The 23,704-nt window shown below is 50.5% G+C and overlaps 1 protein-coding gene across 1 annotated transcript; it reads right to left on the bottom strand.

Moving 5' to 3' along the window:
• Positions 1-1,632: 1,632 nt before the first annotated feature.
• Positions 1,633-23,312, bottom strand: LOC144248836 (uncharacterized). The gene is made up of 11 exons (XM_085565439.1): positions 23,225-23,312; positions 10,052-10,174; positions 7,076-7,726; positions 6,810-6,897; positions 5,931-5,979; positions 4,802-4,911; positions 3,931-4,048; positions 3,445-3,544; positions 2,831-3,027; positions 2,276-2,413; positions 1,633-1,829 (listed from the first exon to the last, which is right to left on the bottom strand). Exons 1-11 carry the CDS (start codon positions 23,310-23,312, stop codon positions 1,740-1,742), a joined length of 1,752 nt encoding a protein of 583 aa, XP_085421565.1. The 3' UTR covers positions 1,633-1,739.
• Positions 23,313-23,704: the final 392 nt, after the last annotated feature.

The raw sequence follows: 23,704 nt of genomic DNA, 5'->3' as shown, positions 1-23,704 counted from the left end.
CAGTCCAGCTGTGTTGTCCAACCCCAGATCCCCTTGGGCATAACCTCAATCCGCAACCCTGAGTGCTCTTGGAATGCAAATCCCCCAACCCTCTGGAAGGAGCCCCCAGAAAACAAACCCCCACGGCTCCTCCCCACCCACCTGATTCGGGAAGAATTTTCTCTGAGAGAAGTGGAAAAGAACCTCTTTATTTAAAAAACAAAACACTCCCCAGCACTAAAAAAAAAATGAACAACACCAGATGACAACAAAACTCTTTCACCACTCTGAAGAGATGACAAATCCAGAAAGTCTCTCCTGGGGGTGGTCGCCCGGGTCTGGGCGCTGGGGATTGCTCTGGGCACTGGGGATGGCTGCTGCAGATCACAGAGCGCAGGCTCCCGGTGCTCCTCGGGGTTCCCAGGTCCCAGTCCAGAGCAGGTTGGATGGTATTCAGAAGAAGGAAAGGGAAAGAAACAGTCCAGGCAAAGAACTGGACTGCCTAGTTAAACTAACTAACAGGAAAAAGCAAAGGCAAGAGCAGAAGGAAGAGCAAGCAAACAAAGCCAGCAAAAGCAAGCCAAGCCAGCCCGCACAAGCCTCTTGTGGAGAACAGACCATGGGGGGAGGTGAGCCAGCTGATAACAAGACAAAACAAACCTTCACTTTCAGAGTCAGTTCTGAGAGCACAGAACAGAATATCAAACATGAACAGAACCCACGATTGGGGATACAAACACCAGAACCTCACCCTGGGACACCTGGGTTTCCACATCAGCAGGAGACAGTTCCTGACAGTCAAAGGGTCAGCGGCAGGGTCCTCAGCACACCCGTTCCTTAAATGTTATCTGGCCATACAGACGGTTTTAGCTACTTCTACAAGTATTTAAATCAACATTGGCTGTTTCACAAATACCTCTGAGTTATTACTGTCAGTTAGTTACAAAAATAAAAGCATTAGTTATTATTTCACAACTACAGCTACTTCTGCAAAAGTTAACATTCTAATGCATGGCACATGGCATCCAGTTCAATATTTTGCAATAGCCAAAACTAGTATGTATGTTTTTCACACTGTGCACAAACTAAACTATCAGCCATGAATGATGTTCTGAGGATATGAGCTACACAGGGTCCAGGGCATTGGCCACAAAAAGCTGACAAATTATATTACAGCAAAAGCAGTTAAAAGTGATTACAAACTGTACTGTATCAAAATCGTTGTGATTAAGAATAAGTTGCAGAAGTCAAGACATAAGAGCAAAAGCCACCAACTACATAGTTCTCTATAACAAACCCAGGGCCGGTGTTTCCCTTGCAGGGAGCACTGGGGCCTTCCCCGGGCCCCTTCTGCCCTCTGGCAGAGCCGGTGGCATTTTCCAGCACACGCAGTTTGTAACCAAGAGTCGGGTGCAGCCCAGAAGGCTCCGAGCGCCTCCTCCCAGGCTGACTCTGCAGATCCGAGGCTGCTCTGGGCTCTGCCAGGGCTCTGCTGGGGCTCAGCTCTGGGCCAGGCTGGGCCCGCTCTCCCCTCACATTGCTCCGGGCAGCCGAGTCACGGAGGGAGGAGGAAGGGACACCTCAAGGGACTTGAGGTTTAAGAGAGTTTTTATTCAAAAAACTGTCATACCAAACAGGCTGTCATAAGAGCCGTAACAAACAGGCTGTCCTAACTACCATAACCAACTAGCACTGCTAACTACCATCACTAACTAGTTGTCCTAACTAACTACTGTAACTAAAAGCTGTCCTCCACTGCTTCATCTCCTCCGCTGCTCCCTCAGTTGCTTTGCTGCGGTGATCAGAGGGGTCAGGCTGGAGAGAGGCTTGGCTGATGATAAAAATGGGTGCTGCCCAAAGGATAAAAAAGAAAGAAATGAACTGTTACTTTCCAGAGTCAACTTCCTCACAGGCTCTGTTGCAACAGGACAAAGGGAAATGGTCAGAAACTCAGGAGAGGGAAGCAGGCTCAGGTTAGATCTAAGGCAGAATCTTTTTGCCAGGAGTGGGGAAACACTGACAGAAGGTGCCCAGGGATGTGGGAGGTGCCTCCTCCCTGGGAACATCCAAGCTCAGGCCAGGCAGGGCTCTGAGCACCGGACCTGCCTGAAGATGGCCCTGCTCCTTGTGGGGCACCAGGGGCAGATGCCCTCGAAAGGACCCTGCCAAGCCAAACCCGGCGAGGATTCTGCTTGCTTTGCGTGTGGAACGCAGCGAGGCTGGAGACTATCGGAGGGGCCCCAGCAGAAAACCCCTCCCTGGCGCTGCTGCTTCCCCTCAGCCGCTCGGCATTCACCTGCAGCAGCTCCTGGGCAGACCAGCGCTGCTCCTCGTCCGGCTCCAGGCTGCACTCGAGGAAGTCCCGCAGCAGAGCCAACAGGCGCCGGGGCTCCTGCAGCTGCGGGGTCCCGTTGTGCCGGATCAGAGCGCGAGCCTGCAGGAAAAGCAAACTCAGCGCTCTGCCAGCTTCCTTCCCACCCACAGGTGCTCACAGCGACCCCGGGTTCTCAGCCCCAGCTCCAGGGGCACTTTCCTCCCTGGCAGAGATGCTGCTTACAGCTCATTTTCCTATGCCAACCAAAAAACCCAAACCCTGGTGCTGCCACAGCCATTGGAAAGAGCTGATGCACTTGATTCACATTTTCAGGTCATCCTCAGAGCCAGAAGAGCTGCAACAGCATAAATCCCAAAGCAAATTGTTGCTGGAGACTGCAGAACATTTGTCTGTGTTGAGGCCCGAGTGCTCTGGGAATTCCCTTCCCCAGGTGCAGAAACCTCCAGCTGCTGCTCCCAGTGCAGGGTCACCCTGTGCTCACAGGGCTCTGCAGCCCCTGGAGAATTTGCCTCTTACCATGGCCCTCGTTTCCTTGAAGTAAGGAGGTTCTCCTTCCACCATCTCAATGGTCATAATGCCAAAGGACCAGATGTCCACCTTGGGGCCATAAGGACAACTGGTCACAACTTCTGGGGCCATCCAGTGAGCAGTGCCCACCATGGAGCTGCGCCGGTCCTGCTCAGAGCTGAGCTGAGCACAGAGGCCAAAATCAGCTGAGGACAGAAACAAACACTGTCAAAGGCAGCTGGAATGAGGAAACCAAGCACCAAGACTCCCCACTCTCAGTCTGAGAATGCAGTAGTGAAGTGAGCTGGAAAAGTGCTGAGGGCTGTAGCCAAGGGAAGGTGGAACTGGACCCTTAAAGAAACCCTCAGCTTTCGTGCAGTGGCTTTTCCTGATTCCCTTGAAGCTTTAGATTCCAACTCCTGCCCCTCTGGCAGGGCCATACCCAGAGCAAAGCCACCCCTGGCACCCTGCTGCTCTCCGGAGCTCTCTGCAGGGGCAGCCGCTCTCAGCTGGCAGCAGGGGCCGGGCAGTGCCCCCAGCAGCCCTTGTGGGGCTCTGGCCGGCACTGGGAAGCAGCCCCACAGCCGCACCCGGGAGCGCCGTGCCTGGCCAGGAACACCCACCCAGCTTGACAGAGCCGGCCATGCCCAGGAGGATGTTGGAGCTCTTCAGATCTCTGTGGATCACCCGGTTCGCATGGAGGAAATCCAGGCCCTGCAGGCACTGAGAGAGAACAAGAAACACCAGGACAAAAACCAATGGCCGGAATCTATCACACAAGAAAGGACAGCTCCGAATTCTGACAGCAGCAGCTTTGCTGTGACAGGCCAGGAGTGCAGAGCAGACAGGCTCCAGGCAAACGGTTCAGGGCAAAGCTGAGAACAGCACATCAAATCCAGAACAGACAGAGAGTGCCACAACAGCAGGAAAGAGCAAGAACAGAGCAGAAGTGCAGCAATGCTGGCAGGCCGTTCACTGCAGAGGCTCTTTCTTCTCCAGCTCATGAAACCAACAAACAGAGCCCTGAGCATGGAGCCACTCCTGTTCTCATGCCTGTGTGGAAGGACCATCGTGTCCAAGCCGTGGCAGCCACAGGCAGGATCCCTCACCTCCCGACTGACAGCTGCCATCTCTCCTTCAGCCATGCGTGTCTGTCTGACAACGTCCTGCAAAGTTCCTCCATCCATGTATTCCATCACCAGCCAGAGATCTCCGCCAACAAGGAAGCTGGAAGAGGAAAGCAGTGGCATGGAGATGAATGTGCAGTGCTCAATTCCCCCATGGAAAAGCCTGGAGTGTAGTTTTGTTTCCAGGTCACTTGTCCATGAGGACAGAATCCCATGGAGAGACATTCCTGCGAGGCTGCAGAGTCCTTGGAATCTGCACAGTCTAAGGGAAGAGACACCTGTGAGAAAGGAGAGGCCTTAGATGGCAAGCAGGTGAAAAATGCAGTTTAGCAACAGCCCAGATCAGTGTGGAACCACAACACTGGCCCCCAGCTGGTTCAGCTTCTGAGCTCATCAGTTCCACCATTCCCTGCAGAACAAGGCAACACAACCCCCAGGGTTATCCAGGGGAGGAGGCCGTGCAGCACTTGGGACAAAAGCAATCAGAAACCTTTCAGAAAGTCCCTTCAGAAACAGGCAAGGCCAGTGCAAAATGGGCAAATGAGGCATTTCTGGAAACAAGGACCTGGTCTTCCTGGCATCTGCAGCAATGGAAAAGGGCTGGGAAGAGAAAGCCAAGGGAAATAATTTCTGCTGTGGTTTATCAGCACTTGTTGTAAGACACAGAAAACGGGGTCAACTTGAAGGAAAAACCAAACCAAAGCAATCAAAGCACACGGAGGGAGCGAACTGCCAGGCTGTTGTTTTGGGAAGATACGGCTGGGTCAGGCATTTTCAAAACAGGCTACAGACTACGGGTGCCAGGAAAGGTTAAGGCAGGGCCCGTGCACGGGATGAGGCCTGGAGCACTCACCTGTCCAAAGAGTTGACAATGTTGGGGTTCTTCTTGTCCTTCAGGAGCAGGAGCTCATTCACAGCGTGTTCCCCGTTCTGCCCTCTGAGACTCATTTTCTTTATGGCCACCTGAGGGACATTGCAGACCTTTAACTGGAGGAGTCTGTGGCAGGAGGCCACAGCCAACACGGGGCGAGGCTTTTTGGAGCAACGGAGCCGGGCTGTGCCAAACTGCCCTGGGATGGGCACCAGAGCTCAGCAAGGGCCACTCCCACAGCCCATTGCTCTGCTTGCTGGGGCTGCTTACAGGACACATGGCCAGAGACATTTGGCCTTGCAAGCTCTGCAGAAATGGCCCCTCAGCTGTCAGCCTCCCAGCTCTAACCACATTCTCTGCACCTACAGTCTTCTCAAATGGCCTCAACACTCTCATTATTATTCAAACACATTTTGCAAGCGGGAGGTAATTCTGGTTCTGTGAAAACAGAGCAAAACAGCCAGGAACCCTTTAGCAATTCCATGGGATTTGGTCATGATTTCAGATGCAGCTGCTTTGTTTGGGATTGCACAACAAAGCAAACACACACATCCATTGCTCAGGTGATCCCTGTCACAGGCTGTCACTGACCCCAGACCCAAAAACAACTGCAGGGTTTAGGAGAGAGCTTTGCTCTGGACATCCATCTTCTCATTTCTCTCCTTCTCTCTCTGTGGACAGCTGAAGTGGAATTAAATCACCAAATTGAGCCCAAGCAGGATCTCACCCTAATTAGGCCTTGAGGTACCCTTTGAAGATGAAAGGCAGGATGGAAAAACTGCTAAATAGTGCTCCTGTCTGCGGCTGGGGTGAAGATAAATTGGGCCTCAGTCTCCAGCCCTGATGCTGGAGATATGAAGAGCTTTTAGATATGAAGAGCAAGCCAGCGCGTCCTGCTCTGACAGACACCGCTGCCCTCCTTGCATCCCTTTGGGCACTCCAGAAGGACCAAGTGTGTCCCAGCTGTGCTCTGCAGGCTGACACTGCTCTGCCTTCAGAGGAGCAGCCTGTGCAGGAAAGCTCTGCTGGCCCCCAGAGCTGCAGCCACAGCTCCCAGCAGAGGGGAGAGCCCTGGAGAGCTGCCAGACGTGCTGGGCGTGTTGGCACTGACCTCTCCTCCAGTGGCCCTGTCGAGTCCTTTGGAAACGGTTCCGAAAGCCCTGGAGACAAAACAGCAGAGAAGAAAGAAGCAGCACTTGAGGCCCTGGGAGTGAAAGCCAGCCCAGACAGGAGATCTCTGCTGCCTGCAGCGCTCACAAACACCTGGGTGCATCGACCCTTGCAACAACAGCGCAGCAGCCACCAGCCCTCTGCCATGCCAGGTGTGCAAGGGAAAACTGAGACCCAACACGAAGGAATTGGGCTGGAGCAAATCCCAAATGTCCACGCTGAATTGCTTTAGTTCAAAACCTGAAGTGAGCAATGGGTGTCTAAAGAACTGGAAAAGAATGCATTTCATCCTTTTCCATTTCCTGCCTAAGACCTGCAGGATCCACAAGGGCCCTGCCATCAGGCAGGTGATGCATTTTCCCCCAGAATGCATCAGCTCTGTGTCTGTTGCTGAATGTATGGGCTCTACGAGCTGTGCTGGAATAGAGCACTTATTAGTTCATCTCCGGTTACTGTTTCTAAACCTTTAGGTTGTTAATTCTGACCGGAAGATATTTTATGAAGCAAAATACTTGAAAGAAATCTCCTTGAGAGCTGTTGTCTGACAGTCTCCAGATGGTGAGTGGCTCTTTTAGGCAATCCAGTTCCAGACACAGAAGATCTCACAGGTCCTGCTCCTTGCTGCAGGCAGGACACTGCCGGCCTCAGGGGCCTGTGACGGCTCCTTCTGACCACAGTTCTCAATTCTGATCAGGACTGAGAGACAGCAGGATGGCACCCCAGTGTCTGAAGGTGTTTGGAGCTCTCCTGACTTCTCCCTTGATCCTGCACCAGCACAGCCCCTGGGCTGCTTGTGCAGAAGTAGCTGCCGTGCACTTACCCTTGGCCAATCTGCTCCACTTCCAGGTATTTCTCGGCAGGCTCCGCCACGCTCACGATGTTCCCTGAAAGAAACCACGTGGAAGAGGCTCCCTCCCAGAGCGAGACCCCGCCAGAGCAGAGCCAGAATGCAGCCCCACTCCCTGGGGCCGTGAGCCCCTTGGTCTCAGCTGGGGAAGGACAATAAATGCCCCTGTGACATTCAGCTGCAGAGCAACGCTGGCTGCAGCTGATGCCGAGACACACACACAGCCCCCTGCTCTGAACACAGGAACAGAGCAGACGTACTCAGCTGCACCAGGCACCACTCCCCTCTCCCCTCTGGCTGCAGGGCTGTGCTGCTGTCAGAACCTTCAGCCCAGGATCCCACAGCGGAGGGAGGTTCCGTGTCCTCTTCCCAAGCACAGGGAGGTTCAGTGTCCTCTTCCCAAGCACAGGGAGGTTCTGGGTCCTCTTCCCAAAATGCTGCAGGTTCGCCATCATCTTTCCAAGCCAGGAGATGTTCACTGTCCTCTTCCCATGCTGGGAGAAGTTCACCCTCCTCTTCCCAAGACACAGGATGTCCTCTGTCCTCATCCCACAGCGGGAGATGTCCTCTGTCCTCATCCCACACCATGGGGGCTTGGCCATCCTCGTCCTGCACCAGGGGACATCCACTGCCCTCGTCCCACGCTGGGAGATGTCCACTGTACCTGTCCCACGCCGCGGGAGCCTCGCCGCTGTATTCCCACAGCGCGGGATGTTCGCCCTCGTCTCCCAGAGCAGCGGGAAGTTCACTGTCATCTCCCGGCACCGAGGGAAGTTCACCAGCATCCCCGAGAACAGCGGGGAGCTCACTGCTGTCTTCCTCCTCTTTGGCCTCCTCTTTGGGAGCAGAGGGAGCCAGAGGAGGGGCTGGTGCTGCTTTTGTGCCCTGTGGACAGATGGCAGCGTGAGGGACGGGAAGTTCTATCTCAGTGATCACCTTATTTACCTTCAGCTGCACATCCAGCTGCACAAAGCAGAAATTGGGTTTGGAGTCCTTCAAACTAACAATGGGCTAAAGTCGACATTGCCACTTATTGTTGGGAAAACGATATTCCACTGTGGCTAAAGCTAGCAAGCAATCCTCTGCCTGCAAAACCAGACCTGCAGCTCTTCAAAAGCTCAGCAGCAGAAAAGGAGAAATCTGCTGGGGATCCCTTTGCTGCTGCTGCTGCTGCTGCAAAGACTCTGACAGGAACTTTCCTTCAGCCTCCTAAGCTGGCACTCAGCTGCCACACGCCGAGCTCACAGCTTGCTGCACAATTCCAAACACCAAAGATTCCTTTCCCACTCACCGGAGGAGGAGCTGCTCGGAATCCACACATGAGGTGCCCTGCAACAGGAGAGGGAACATGAACCAGATGCTGTCAGGAAAAAACTGCCTGTCGTGGGAAATGCCACAGTGCAAGGCAACCCCGAGAGAGCATTTTGCTTTCCCAGCGTCCCTCCAGGAGCCACAGTCCCTTCCCACAGCAAGAGAACAGCACAAAATGCTGGGCTGGGTCAGTTCTTGGCTGGACAGGGAGTTCCCGGCTCTGCTGCCACAGACTCCCCGCTGGAGGGAACAGAACCCCCCAGGGCTCATTGCAAATGCTGTGCGTGCCCCGCTGGCTGCAGACACCCCCTTTTTCAGCTGCAGCTGCTGGCAGGAGCTCTCCCAAAGCAATGGAGCCTTCATGGCCATTTGGTTACAAAGTCAGCTCGGGTCCAGAGGAAGAACAGAAAGCACACAGCAAGCCCAAAGCCACAGCACCGAGAGAAAACCTCGACTTACGTGCCAAGTGGGTTAAAAAATAGCCCGAATAAGCCACAGAGTACAGCGTGCAAACTGCAGCAGCCACGTGCTGGATCATTCTGGCTGCGCTGCACACGTCTGCAGACTGCAGCCCTGCAAGCACACAAGGACACCCGTCAGGGCTGGGCTGGTGCTGAGAATGCCTCGGGCAGGAGGATCCTCCGGCAAGGAGCAGTGCCCAGAGCCACTGGGGACACTGAGGCCTCCGTGTCCCACAGCCACGGGAGCACCTCGGGGACGTGGCAGTGCTCCTGTGACATCACAGCAGCAGCTCACGCAGAAACCGCCCGGAAGGTTCTCCTGGGTCACAAAGGAGCACAAAGAACCCTCCCAGGGCACAGCCTATTGCCCAAAGGCTCCAGGAGGAGCTCTGAAAATGCAGCAAACAGGGACACCCCATAGCCCAGCCTGAACACTGAGGAGGAACAAGGACGGGAGCACAGCAGAGGAAACAGGACCTTTAGTCACTGCTACTTCTGACTAAAGCCAGCAAGCCGTGTTCCCGCGGGGATCTTTGTTCTCGCTCTAAAAACAAGCAAGGTGCTGCACTCGAAATATACAGAAGGCAGGAACTGGGCAGGAGGTGGGATTAGGAAGGAGGAGGAGGAAGATGAGGATGAGGAGCAGGAGAAGGAGGAGAAACAGGAGGTTCCAGTGCCCCCTGAGGCCGCAGCACCCTTGGCCCCAGGACCATCGCCCCCAGCTCATCCTGCAGGTGAGAGGGGAGGGGGAGCTCGCCCCAAATCTATCGGGGGGTCCCTGAGAGGGTTTTTTTATTGGGGTGTGTTGGGAGCTTGCAGATTGTGGAATTCAGCCCCAGATGTTGTCTGGGAGGCCCAAATAAACCCCGGGAGGTTTTTTTCTCTGTGTGTGTGTAGGTTTGGATCTTGCAGGACCCCAAAGCTGAGCCCCCTGGGGGATATTTGGGAGTCCATGTGGCCCTTGCCCAGTGTCACCAAGGGGGAGGACATTGTCCTGGGGACCCCCGGGGGAGCAGAGGAGGGGAACCCCTGGGACCCCCGGAGTGGGGAGAGCAGAGAGGGGCGATCCTGGAGCTGGGGGACCCCCGGCTGGCTGGAAAGGGGGGGAGCCTGGAGAGGAGGAACCCCTGGGACACCTGGGATCTCAGAGTAGAGCATCAGGGGAAAAGGGACCCCATGGAGCCCCAACAGCCCCTGGATCATCCCTAAGCAGGACACCTGAGAACGGGGAACCCCTGGAGCCATTGGACCCCCATCATCCCAAGGAAAGGAAACCTCTGGAACCCCAAAAGTGGCGAGATCAGAGATAGGGAACTCCTGGGAGAGTTGTTTTGGGCTAAACCTTGATACTGTGGAGATTTTCATGGACACAAGAGTCCTGCTGAGTTCTAGGGATGGACTTGGGCAGGAGGAGCCTCCAGTCCAAGGCAGTCTCACCTTGGTTTTCCCCAAACCAGGATTTTTCATTCCCAGGGTGTGGCTGGATGGCAGAGGAGGAAAAGCCCCGGAGATGCTGCAGGAGGAGGAGCTGCAAACCCAGCCCAGGGAGCCAAGTGATTGGCGTTTTTCACAATTATGTTGAATCCCTTGATGAAATTTACAGGAGGGAAGGCTGCATTCACCTGTGTCTGCCCAAGGATTTCCATGATATCCATCTCGGGTCCTTCAGGCAAGGATCAGCACCTGGGGTTCCTGCATCTCCCCAGCCATGGCCCATCTCGTGGGGAGCCGCACCTTCTTACTTGTAAATCAGTTTCCAATATACACCCGGTCTCACCTGCGAGGGTGGGGGGGAATGCTTATACAAACGTGTAGAGTGTTACAGTGTTCTAACAAATCTAACAAATATTCAATATCACATATATCATACTAGAAATGGCACCAATTATATCTGCTACATATAACAGTATGGTAAATGTAGCTTTGTAGATAAAATTAAGCTTTAGTAGTTAAAAGAGAAAATATGCATGTGTGTGTTGGGGGGTGGTTTAAGGAATGAGATACTCACTTCAAGGAACATGCAAATTCTCCAGAGAAGAGCAATTTATGGTTTTCTTATTAGAAGAAGCTGATTTCTTCATGCCTTGCTCAGACTCGAAGACCCCGTGGGAATTAAAGAAAGCAGTTGACATACAACAGACAGAGTTTTTTGTTTCAAATAGAATGTATGTATAACCATGAAGGATATATGAATATGCAACTGTGTATTGTTTTAGGGGTGATTTCTTCATTCACAAGGTACATTCCTCTTGGCTTAAGTGCCTGAGAGCATCTGGACCTCAGATATTCTTTCCTTTTTATTGTCTTGTAATTGTCCTAACTCTAAATTTTTATTAGTCTAATTATATTCCTATTTTTTTCACCATTTTAATATTATTAAACTTTTAAAATTCTAAAAACCAAGTGATTGGCATTTTTCACAAATTCCTATCAGGAGACAGAGAAACAATTTATCATTTCAATGGCATCATTAGATCACAAGCTGTCCTCGGAATAAGGACCAACCAGACAGCTCCAGCTCCTGACCTTCCTGCCGACCAAGCCACTGAAATGAGGAACACAACATTTCACCAGGGGATGGGATCAGATTATCTGTCAGCAGAAAAAAAAGCAGTTTGTGGAAAACTAAATTACTCAAACTGATGTTGGCAAAGAGATGACAAGGGGAAAGTGTTGAAAAAGATAATTAAGGAAATAGGAAAGCAGTTTCTGTATTGGTCCAAGCAAGGAAAAGATGGGAATGGGACACGGTTTCCTGGCTCCCCGGCAGAGCAGGGGTTAAACGTTGGGTGTCTCCTGGATTTTCCCCGGAAAGGGCCCATCTCTGCACCGAGCTACCTTTTTTCATTTGTAAATTAGGTCTTTCTTTCCCTGCCAACTGTGGTTTCTCCAGCCACGGCTGCAGCCACTGCTCATTTAAAACTTGAAGATTCTTTTTCTAGAGGCACAACAGACTTGATGCATATTTTTCATAAGCACAAATTATTCCATAACATATATTACAATGGGGCTGCGGAGATCCCCTGCAGGTCCATGGGGATGCAGAGATCCCCCTGCAGGTCCATGGGGATGCAGAGATCCCCTGCGGGTCCATGGGGATGCAGAGATCCCCTGCAGGTCCATGGGGATGCAGAGATCCCGCAGCTGGGAGCAGGGAGGCGTGGGGAAAGCTGCATTTAAGGCTCTGCACTGACTTCTCCTGCTCCTGCTCCGAGTCTTTGGAGTTTTCTGCCAGAAATCTCTCCCCTGCCCCACCCACCCACAGGGCTTTGGGCAGGTTTCCCTTTTCGGGGGAAATCAAAGCGAAGCACTGATGCGCTAACGAGGGGCAGGAGAAGTGAGGCTCCTGGGCTTCCCGCAGAGGCGGAGGCACGGGAGGCGCAGGGCCGGGAAAGCCGTGGCGGGAGGCGCGGAGAAGTTTGTTTGTGTGGCAGCTCAATCCCGGCTCGGCCCGGGCCCGTGCCGGGGCTGTTCCTCATCTCCGGCTTTCCCCTCACGCAGCCCGGGGGCGCCGAGAGCGCGGGGCGAGGCGGGGCCGTGCGCAGAGCCCGCCCCGAGCTCGCTGCCATTGGCCGCCGGTGCCGTCAGTCGCGGTTGCGGCGCGCTGATTGGTGGGAGCGGGGCGCGGCGCGGCCCCGGCGGCGGGCTGAGGGCGGCCGTGGCCGCGCAGCGCCGCCATTGGCCGAGCGGCTGTGCGGGCCCGGCAGCGGCGGCAGCGGCCGGAGCGCGGTGAGGCGGCGGCGGCGGAGCTCGGAGGCGGCCCCGGCGCAGGTGGGAGCCGCGCTGGGCTCTGCGGGGGCTCGGGGCTGGCTGCGGGCGGAGGGGGCGGCAGGGGGCTCCGGCGGCTCGCCGGTGCCGTGTCCGGCCCGTGCCGGCCCCGGGCTGAGGGCGCTGCGGGAGCGGCTGCCCGCGGCCTCCTTCCCGCCGGGGCCGGGCAGGAGCCGCTGCCGGAGCAGCGCTGGCTCGGCCCGGCTGCTGTGGGTAGGACAGAGGGGCTGCCCCGCGGCCGGGAGCGGGCGGGGAAATTCCCGTCGCCGGAGGTTCGTGTGCCCGGCGGAGAGCGAGGAGTCCTGTCAAAGTGACTTTATTGCCGAGCAGGGGCAGAGGCCGTGGGGCATTTGCCGTGCGCTCTCTGCCGTGGCTGTAGTCCGCAGCCTCCTTTTTATCCTCATTTTCCCGGCCGATCTCCCTCTGCCTTTGCCCACCGGCTGAGTTCCTTGGAAGGTTCCGACTTCCCGATGCGCCTGGAGCCTGTCCTCGTTAATGTGCACCCTCCTTTTGTAGAACAGCCGATATTCATGGCTCTGTTAAGTCTTTGTTCTTCTCCTCCAAGTTCGGGAATGTAGCGGGACTTTGAGCCGCTGTCTGGGTCAATTTGTACCATTTATTGGAACTGATGGTTTCTCCCGTTACTTCCTTCTCTACAACTCCTTGCCCCGATCTCCAGGCAGATTCACTCCTTGACTCTGTTTTGTTCTTCCCGGGTCCTCTTTGGTTTTGGGATTATTCTCGGTGCCCTCATTCCCTGTCCTTTTGTCGCCGTTTGTGGATCAGGAGGCCTGGCTGCCACCTGCATGCCCTGGCTCAGCTGCTGGATGAGCTGCACTGCCAAGGTGTGGAGCATGGTAAAAAGATGAGAGTTGCTGCAGCACAGAAGAGGAGAAGCAGCATTCCTTTAACCCCTGGTGTTCTGGGGAGCCAGGAAAGCGTGTCCCATTCTCATCCTTTCCATGTTTGGACCAATACATAAACTGCTCTCCTATTTCCTTTCTTATCTTTTTCAGCACTTTTCCTTTGTCATCTCTTTGCCAACAGCAGTTTGAGTAATTTAGTTTTCCACAAACTCCTGCTTTTTCTGCTAAGAGATAATCTGATCCCATCCCCTGGTGAAATGTTGTGTTCCTCATTTCAGTGGCTTGGTCGGCAGGAAGGTCAGGAGCTGGAGCTGTCTGGTTGGTTCTTATTCTGAGGACAGCTTGTAATCTAATGATGCCATTGAAATGATAAATGGGTTCTCTGTCTCCTTATTTGATTTTGTGAAAAACGCCAGTCACTTGGTTTTTAAAATGTTAGAAGTTTAATACTAGTAAAATGGTTATAAAAGTAGGAATACAATTAGACTACTAAAAATTTAGGGTTAGGACAATTGCAAGACATTAAAAAGCAAAGACTTACAGATGGACAGATGCTCTCTTGGGTGCTTAAGCCACAACAAGCATACCTTGTGAATAAAGGAATCACCCCTAAAAAAATACACTGTTGCATATTCTTATATCCTTCATGGTTATGCATACATTCTATTTCAAACAAGTAACTCTGTCTGTTGTATGTCAGCTATTTTTTTTTAATCCCCACGGCATCCTCCAGTCTGAGCATGGCCTGAAGAAATTAACTTCTTCTAGTAAGAAAACCATAAATTCCTCTTGTCTGGAGAATTTAGGTGTTCCTTGAGCGAATTTAGGTGTTCTCATTCCTTAACCCCCCCCCCCCCCCCCCCACACACACACACACACATGCATATTTTCTCTTTTAACTGCTAAAGCTTAATTTTATCTACAAAGCTACGTTTACCATACTATTAAGATGTTCATACAGCACAAGTTATCATTATAACATAATACATGTAGTAACTATCTGCACAGAGCCATATAACATGCATTTTTCACAAAATCATTTTGGTTCCCAGGGGCTGGTCCATGGTGTTGTAGGATTTGTTCTGGTGGCCGTTCATCTTTTCCCCATGTTTGGGCGCTCCCTCAAGCTGGGGCTGCATCAATTGACCATTTTTTTTCTTACTCCTTCATCATATACTTGAATTCCAACTGATTTCCCTGAACTTGTTCTAGCAAAACCCCCAGTGCTCTGATACACCCTGTACAGCACAGACAGTGACAGCAGATGTTGGAGTGGGCAGAGGGATGATCCCCCCCTTATTTTAGTGAAGTTTTCCCAACATTCTCCATTTGCTGTTTCCCTTTGCAGCTTCAGCCATTTCTGTTGCAGAGTCAGAGATCCTCAGCATGGGCTCTGCCTTCAGCTGTGCAGATTCCATCCGTGCAAGCAGGCAGAGCTTGGGGTGAGGGGCAGAGGGAATCAGCCAATTCCTGCCCCAGGCAAGAAGAGCCAGGTACATTGTCCCCAGTTTGCCCCAGCAGTGTTAATTTGCATTTCTGAAGCTCCTCCTGGGTGCCTGGAATGCAGCTTCTCTTCCACAGCAGCCTTCAGCAGCCTCAGTTGTGCCCCCCCCACAATCTGCTGCTTTTTTTTTCCCCTTCAAATCATCTATTTATTGTTCATGAGTTAAAGGGTCACCTTTAAATCTCATCTAGTTTTGAAAATTTTGAAAAACTCTAATCACTTGGTTTTTAAAATTTTAAAAGTTTAATAGTAATAAAATGGTTTTAAAAATAATAATACAATTAGAGTTAGGACAATTACAAGACAAAAAGAGCAAAGAATTACAGACGTCCAGATGCTCTCAGACCCTAAGTCAAGAAAAGCTTGACTTGTGAACAAAGGAATCACCCTTAAACCAAGACACTTGTTGCATATTCATACATCCTTCATGGTTATGCATACATTCTGTTCTAAACAAGAAACTCTGTTGTATGTCAACTGTTCCCTTTAATCCCCTGGTGTCTTCAAGTCTGAGCAAGGCCTGAAGAAATTAGCTTCTCCTGATCAGAAGCCATAAATTCCTCTCCTTTGGAAGATTTAGGTGTTCTTCGAAGGGAGCATCTCATTCCTAAAAAGAAAACTCCCCCCACATACATAATCTCTATTTTAACATTATGTTGTAACCTAAAACTACACTTAACACAATACGTAAGGGAATTAATACAGCATAACTTTCTAACATGACACATATAATATTCATTGTAACATTTGCGAAAAGCCAATCATAAATATGCATTTTTCACAATCCCACCTCTTACTGCTCAAGCCAAATGATTTATAAAGAATATTTCCTGTCCTCTTGCATTCTTTGGACTCTGTTGGTAATCAAATAAAACATGGGATTAAACAAAGAAGAAATATCAAAACACTTGTAACACATAAAAGGAAGAATCCTAATTTCTTCCACCATCCCATTCTCAATACATTACCCCACTTGCTAGTTTTTAACGTTATTTTCCCATTTTTGGACTGATACCTGGGTCGTAATTTTTTTCTGATATCCTTTGTTTTTTCCAGGATGACATCCTCATTGCCATCTATTTTCAACAATCTGTACACCCCATTCTTTAGCCAATAACTAGTGTAAAGCCAACCTATTTTAATGCACTGCAGGTGATGTTTGGCTTTGCAGACTCCATATTAATTCCAATGCCTGAGCAGCTTTGTTTATTATCTTCTCTATAACTGCTTGGAGTCATTTAATATGACTCAGGATATAATTTGGGGTTAACACAGAGCTAGACTGCTGTGCTTGTTTTACCTTTTTTTTTACTAACTGTCTCTTTACCGAATCTTGGACTATATTTCTAAGATCAAATGTAAAACAAATCCATCTCTCTCCTTTTGGACATTCCATGCCCCAAGTATTACTACTTTTTCCAAAGTTCTTTGTAATGTGATAATTTTCCCCCTTTTTCCTGCAGGTACTTGATTTGGATGGGTTATAACAGTGGCTGTTGACATGGGTGTGTGTAATAAAAAGGAACTTTGGTTTCTTTCCATGTGATACTTTCTGTAGCATTTGTGACACGATCTTGCTGCTATCTCAGAAGGGAAAAGACAACAAATGAGAGACAGAAACAGGAATGACAGAGGTCTGGCTTGGCTTATACCCCCACCTCCCCTGCCTGTGGGGCTGCTGCCCACAGCAGGTACGTGTGATCTTCTCGCTGGTGAGTACAGTGCTCAATCCAGGCTTGCCCTCTGTTTCCCTTGTCACTCCTTTTTTACTCATTTCCAGGCAAATTGTTTTTGACACCTTTTAACTGTGGTTTTCCACCATTCCTCAAGTATCTCTCAGTCCACAGGCATTGATAATCCCCATCTACAAAACCAATTTATTACTTCAGTTTTTGAGGTCTTTCTGTATAGGGGATTGATTCAGTACTCAATACTTCTTGCCACGAGAACATAGATTTTGTGAGCTACAATGCCAATTATTCTCTTAATTTAAACATTCACTTATAACCCAGCTGCCATGTCCAATATGGGGATGAATCAAATAAAGTATACAGCATAGTATTAATGGCAATTTCCCTTCTTGCCTGTACAAGTCACAGGCTAAGGCCAGACTATCAGAACTCTTTGACTCAAACACTCCCGATCCTCCTGTTTGAAGTGGCAGTGTTCCTCTGCCAAGGAGGTGTCGGAGGCGTCTCAGGGCTTATTCAGGCAGGGCTTAGAACCAGTGATGCAAGCTTTGCCTTATTTCTCAGTTAGGTGTTATTCTTTGTACCTGCCTTGGGTCATTTGGGTCTTCCCAAACCATTACCACCCAGTCCTGGTTGAAAGTCAATTTGGTATCACCCGGTTTAGATGTGATAGTCCATTCCTCACGTTTCTTCACAAATTCTTTTATTTTGCTGGCATGAATTCACCCTCTTTTCCATGGTTGGGATTGCTGCTTTAGTAGTACCTGGAAAGGACTTCTTAATAACACAGTGTTAAAAGAAAAGAAAAACAATACTGCATTAACTTTCACCATTAGTTTTCTTCAAAACTTTCTGGGTTTAACTAAAAACTTTTTCTATAGCTGCTTCTTCTTCTTGTATCCAGCTGTGCTAATTGCTGCAGAGGCCAATTCTTCTTCTTGTGAGCTATAATTAGTTAAATAAAAAAAGACTAGCCCAAATTTAACACAAGATGTATCACATCTCTTGGTTTTTTGCTTTTTAGGCAACATCCAACTGTTTTAGTCTTACAGACCCATTCTTCAGAACAAAAGCCTCCTTTCCTTAACAACAAAAATCAGAAGGAAAAAAAAGAAGTCTTGTTTAAGAAAATAAAGCACATTGTGAGAGTCAGCTATCTCTGCTTTGATCTTATCTCTATTGGTGGTCCAGCTCTCCCTCTTTATCACAGCTTTGCCTTTGACTGTACTTCCTCACTCCCCTCCCCTTGTTGTCACTCTGTCTAGCAGGAATGGGGGAGAACTTACAAATAGCTGCGGTATGGGGACTTTGGGGCGTATTTCACTCTTTCTCTTTCTCTCTCTTTCCCTTTCTCTCTCTTTCTCTTTTTCTCCCTTCTTCTCTCTTCTCCCTTTCTCTCTCTTTCACTCTCTTTTTCTCTCTTCACATTTCAACATCCACATTCCAATATCAGTCCACTTTCTAACATTAGTCCTACATCCTGGAGAGGTGAGTCTGCCAATCACCTCTCCCTCCTTTTTCAACTTCCTTACAAATTTAATTACTTTTGTTATGTGTGTTCTGCAGGCCTTTAATTCACGGCACCCTCCACCAAGGGCTACCAGCTACCCAGAGCTGACAGTGCTAAAACTAAAGACTTATTTTGCTGTCACAATTTTCCATTCACAAGCTTGAAAGGGTTTAGGAACAAGGTAAACAAAAACTTACTTCTGAAGTGATCTTGCCTGCAATAAAAAATTTAAGGCAATGCTTGTTAGTGCAATATAATTTGCAAAGAAGCCAAGGTTTGATTTGGGAAGGGCATCTGAGGACACAGAGCATGAGTTTTACAAATCTACAATTTGAAGAGGGAATAGACAAAATGTGGATACAGTGGGGGAGACAGCAAGTAAGGAATTTATCTCTGCAATACTCTCTTTTTGACTGCCAGGAGACACTCTCTGAAGAGGTTCTTACAGTACAAACAATAACTGGATGGGAAGAGGCACTCTTGAATTTAAGCTTTGGTGTCAAAATAGGAAACTGCCCCTGAGCACTGCAGTGCTGGAGCACCCTGCCTGCAAACTCACCAGAGGCAAGCCACTGCTGCCACGCTGCAGGGCTGCCTGCAGCACAGAGGGAACCATGGCCCAGCCCTCCCTGCAGGCCTGGGTAATCCACACAAGGAATCACAATTGCTTCATAGCTCTCTAACTCATTCAAGAAATAGGAAACTGTAGTAAACAGAGATCTCCCTCACCATCTTTTTCATATGTGTGTGTCACACACCCACTGTGATGCTGGAAGTAACAAATTGTTTACATTAGAAGATACTGAAACTTTTTCTTCATCTAGCTTTGTAGTTTCCCTTTTCTATATGTAGCCACCTCCCATTGTGGGAAAAAATGAGCCCTATTTTTTTACAAGTGTTTTGTATGCACAATTTTATTTGCTGTTCTAGATACACTGCAAGTAGTTAGCACTTCCAGAAAAACTAGCAAACAAACAAAACAAAAAAACGAAGAAAGCAAAACACATTTGGGTACATGAAAAAGGACTGGTTGGAAGGAAAAATGTTTCTCATTGACCTACCAAGCAGTTGGTGTTACCTTTAGTTTAACTTTACACACTGAGAACACTTGATTGAACAGCCTGCATTGACTCAAATTAATAGCAGGTTTTGCTATGTCACAGCTGTAAACTAGTTTTTCAATGTTAGAGTACAGTAAGTTATGTATTTCAAGATAAAAATCACAAAGCAAATTGGAAGAAATTTAGTACTGCATGAGGTGTGCACACAATTACAATTAATTTACCTCTAGAAGTCAGTTTATGACTTTCCTCTACTAGGATTGCAGTAGCTGCTATAGCTTGAATACACACTGGCCAGCCTTGATTTACTGGATCCCACATCTTTGATAAATAAGCCACGGGTTTCTTTACTCCTCCCCACTCTTGAAACAAAACCCTATGAGCTACCCCTTTTTTTTCATTTACATATAAATGAAAGGGTTTTGCTAGTGAAGGTAAGCTTAAAGTTGATATTTGGGCTAGTTTTTACTTCTTTTTTCTTAGTTTTTCATTACCCTTTTTGATCCATTTTATATCATCTCCCTCTGTCAGTTTTTTTTATTCGAAAATTTTACTGCCTGTGTATTTCCTTCAATCCACAATCTATAATATCCCAATAATCTGAGTATCTTTCTGATTTCCCCCTTTGAAGAGGGAGGGGGAAGGGATAGAATCCCTGTGTTTCAGTCTGGGTTGAGCTTCCAACTACCCTTACTAAGCAAGTGTCCAAGATATTTTACCTCTGATTCTACAAATTGCAGCTTCCCTTTTGATACCCTTAATCTTTTTTCCCCAAGAAAATTCAAAAGCTTTATAGTAGCCTCTCCAGCTTCAGCTTCCCCAGAAAGTAAAAGATTATCCACATATTGGATAATTTGTATTTCAGGGGGAGTGGGGAAAGTTTGTAGTATTGTTTCTAAAGCTTGTCCAAATAAGTTTGGGGATTCTGTAAGCCCCTGTGGTCGTTTTGTCCATCTTAATTGCTGTTTTCTCCAGTTAGTGGGTCCTTCCATTCAAAAGCAAAGATAACTTGCTCTCCTGGGCTAATGGGCAAGCCCAAAAGGCATCTTTAAGGTCCACTACACTAAACCACTGATGCTGGGGAGGAACTTTACTGAAAAGAGTATAAGGATTTGGTACCACTGGATAGCGGGTCTGAGTTCCTTTGTTAACCTCCCTTAAGTCTTGTACCAGTCTATAGCTCCCATCAGGCTTCTTTACTGGGAGTATTGGGGTATTATGGGGAGACATACAAGGTTCTAATGTCCCATCCTTTGTTAGTCCTTCTATTACTGGCTTTAAACATTCCCGTCCTTCTAAAGATACAGGATACTGCCATACATGTATGGGACAATTTTTTTTTCCTCAGTTGTAATCTTTATGGGGTCAATATTTAATCTTCCCCTATTTCCCTCCCCAGCCCAAACTTCCTTGTTAATTCTTCTTCCATCCTCCTGGCCTAGTTTTAAAAGTCTAGCTGTCATCTTCCCATCTTCTGGAACAACCCCTATTCCTAATTTCACCTGTAAATCTTGTCCCAATAAATTGCTACCTGCCCCTGGGACCAAGAAAACATCCCTCATCCAAAATTTAGTTTCTCCCTCTATTGCCACATTTTTAATAATGGGTACTGTGAAACTCTCTCCTTTTGCTCCTGTTACTATTACGGTATCTTTGCTTACACTATAACCTTTTGGAATATTTAACAGAAAGGTTCTTTCTGCCCCTGTGTCTACCACAAATTCCAATTCTTCTTCTTGGGGACCCACTCTTGAAATTATCTCAGCATTCCCCACCTGGACCCCACCTGCGCCCCCCCTCGGCCCCATGGCCCCGCGAGGGGAATTTGGGGAGGTGGGAGTGGGGCAGCGCCAAGGCCGGGCCCCCCCGCGCTGTCCTGGCGGGAGCGGCTGCAGTGGGGACCGAGTGCGGGCGGGAGCGGCCGAGAGCCCAGCACTGCCCCAGCCCGACCTGCCCCAGCTCCATCCCTGCCCCTGCGCTGGGATGCTGTGGGGCTGGGGGGAAGAGGGAGCCGGCAGTGGGTGCTGGGGCTGGGGGCAGGAGGAGAAGGGAAGGAGAAGCAGGCTTGAGGAACAAAATGGTCAAAGGATGCAGGTGGCAGGGGAGGGTGGGATTGTGCAGGAGAAGGAGGAATAGCAGGAGGAAGAGGAGAGACACAGGAGGAGGAGGAGGAGGAGCAGAAAGAGGAAGCAGCAGAAGGTTCCACCCCTCCCTGTGTCTGCAGCCTCCCCCCAGCCCCAGGAGTGCTGCTCCCCCCACATGCAGCAGGTGACTGTGGAGGGGGATCCACGATTTTCACAGGGTGAATCTTGGTTTTTCTGAGCTTTCTTGGGCTAAATGTTGGTGCTTTGGTTTTATGTGGCAGCTGAATCTTTATGTTTTGGAGGTGGATTTGCTGAGCTGTTATGTTTGGGGAGGTTTTGTACTGTGTCTTGAAGTTTGCAGGATTTTTGAGCTAAATCTTGGTGTTTTGTAGGTTCTTATAGACACAAGATTCCCAGTGACTTCCTGAGATGAACTTGGGCAAGGAGGAACCTCCAGTAAAAGGAGCTTTTCTCTTGTTTTTCTGTCAAATCAGGATTTGTCATTTCCAGGGCGTGGCTGGATGGAGGAGGAGGGAAAGCCCCGGAGATGCTGCAGGAGGAGGAGCTGCAAACCCAGCCCAGGGAGCTGCGGGGAGGAAAGAGCCCCCCTGAGCCAGGAAGGCGGGCGGAGATCCAGGCGGAGCTCGGAGCTGGTGGAGAAGCCTCATGGCAGGGAGAAGCCCCACAAGTGCTTGGAATGTGGGAAGGGTTTCAGCTGGAGATCCAGCCTGATCCAGCACCAGAGGGTCCACACTGGGGAGAGGCCCTACGAGTGTGGGGAGTGTGGGAAGGGGTTTCAGAGCAGCTCCAATCTCCTCCTACATGAGCGGATTCACACAGAGGAGAGGCCCTTCCTCTGCCCCGACTGCGGGATGGGCTTCAACCGCAACTCCAGCCTCACTGAGCACCGGCGCATCCACACTGGAGAGAGGCCCTACGAGTGTGGGAAGTGTGGGAAGAGCTTCTCCGGGAGCTCTCAACTGACACAACACCAACGGAGGCACCACTAAGGGAAGCCCTGTGAGTGCCCCGAGTGAGGGAAGAGCTTGGAGTGAGGGAAGAGAGTGAGGGAAGAGCTTGGTGCGCTGCTGCAGCTCCATTCCCCATGGGAGGATCCGGGCTGGATGATCCCCAGTGACCCCCGTGGGGCAGAGCCCTGGTGTCCCCGTATGGGGAATAAAACAGAGAGTAAAGCAATGGAGCTGATAAAGGGGCCCGATATCTGAGGCCTGACTGAGCAGAAACTGTGGGAGACACAGACACAGTTTCAGTCTCCCTGGGCAAGAAGTGACCAGAAAAAATGGTGTGAGTCTTTGTGATAAGATAAATGTTCCCAGGTTACTGGATGTCACGAAGAATGTGTAACCAATGGGAAATCGTTACCAAAATCAGAGCCCTCTATAAGCACCATACAAGTCAATCCCTGTATAAACACCTGGTACACTCAATAAAATTGGTTTTGGTCTAAACTCGGATGTCCCCGTCTCTCCATGGTGGATAACCCTGTTGTGGGTGATCCCCGTTGGGTGGGGGAAGGTGCTGGAGGGATTTCTTTCCCTTCTCCTGGTGCTGCCGTGGTTTGGTTGGTAATAAATTCCCTCCCTGTGCCCAGGCTGGGTCTGTTGTCCCCGTGCCGGTGCTCGGGGCGGGATCTCTCCCGTTCCTTCTCTGCACTGCCGGGCCTCTCCTCAGCCAATGAGAGAACGCGGTGGAGAAGAGTCAGCCAATCAGCGAGAGCGGGGCTGATGACTCACCAGTTGCCGGGCAGACCCGCAGCAGGCAGTGTTCCCCACCTGGACCCGCCCTCCCTGCCCAGGGCCGGCCCCGCCGTGGGGTCCCCCCAAGTCCCTCCCCAGTGCCCCCAGGAACTGGGCTGGGTTTAACTGGGAAGCTTTACTGGGAACACTGGGAGCAGGGGGCAGGGGCAGAGTGACAGCAGGGCTGGGGGACACTCGACCCCCCCAAAATCAGCGTGGGGATGGAGAGGGGATCCCGGTCGGGTCCGGGGCCACGGGGAGGGGCTCTCACTGCCAGTGGCTCAGGAGCTCTGTGGGCAGAGTAAAGGGGGTGACACCGGGCTGGGGTCCCCGGGGGGACCATTCACATTCTGGGGGAGGTGGGATACGACTCACGGGACCCCCCTTTCTTGTGCAGGTAGAACCAGATCCCCAGTGCCAGGAAGATGAAGCCCAACTCGGAGTCTCCAGTTCCTGCCAGCATCTTGCTGTGGCAGCATCCAGCAGCATCTCTGGGGTCTCCGCAGGGGTCAGGACCCCCCAGAAACTCTCACAGGCACCCAGGCCCCTCCAAGCACCCTCCTGGTTGCTCCCAACCTACTCAGGATCCCTGAAACCTCCCTCTTGATCCCTTCCTCACCTTCCCAGGACCCAACAAAGCCCCTCCTGTCCCTCTCAGTATCCCACAGCCTCCTTCCAGTTGTCCCCCACTGCTCCAGGACCCCCAAACTCTCTCTCATTCCCTTCCCAGCCCCACCAGGGTTCATCCAGACCCCTCCCAGTCTCTTCCCAGCACAACCAACCTTGTCCCAATCTCTGCTCTTCCATCCCCAATCTCCATCCAGCTCTTCCAGGCTCACTCACATCCCTCCCAGT

Source organism: Lonchura striata, chromosome 36 (genome assembly GCF_050655825.1).
Source record: "Lonchura striata isolate lonStrDom1 chromosome 36, ASM5065582v1, whole genome shotgun sequence".
In the NCBI taxonomy this organism is placed as follows: Eukaryota; Metazoa; Chordata; class Aves; order Passeriformes; family Estrildidae; genus Lonchura; species Lonchura striata.
This window is presented reverse-complemented; position numbering and strand designations above follow the sequence as displayed.

Coding starts and splice junctions, on each gene's coding strand:
- LOC144248836 (XM_085565439.1), bottom strand. CDS start 23,312: ATGCTGGCAGGAACTGGAGACTCCGAGTTGGGCTTCATCTTCCTGGCA. Junction 6,898..7,075: donor TACGTCTGCTCTGTTCCTGT/GTTCAGAGCAGG, acceptor TCTGGGAGGGAG/CCTCTTCCACGTGGTTTCTT. Junction 3,545..3,930: donor TGGCAGCTGTCAGTCGGGAG/GTGAGGGATCCT, acceptor GTTCTCTCTCAG/TGCCTGCAGGGCCTGGATTT.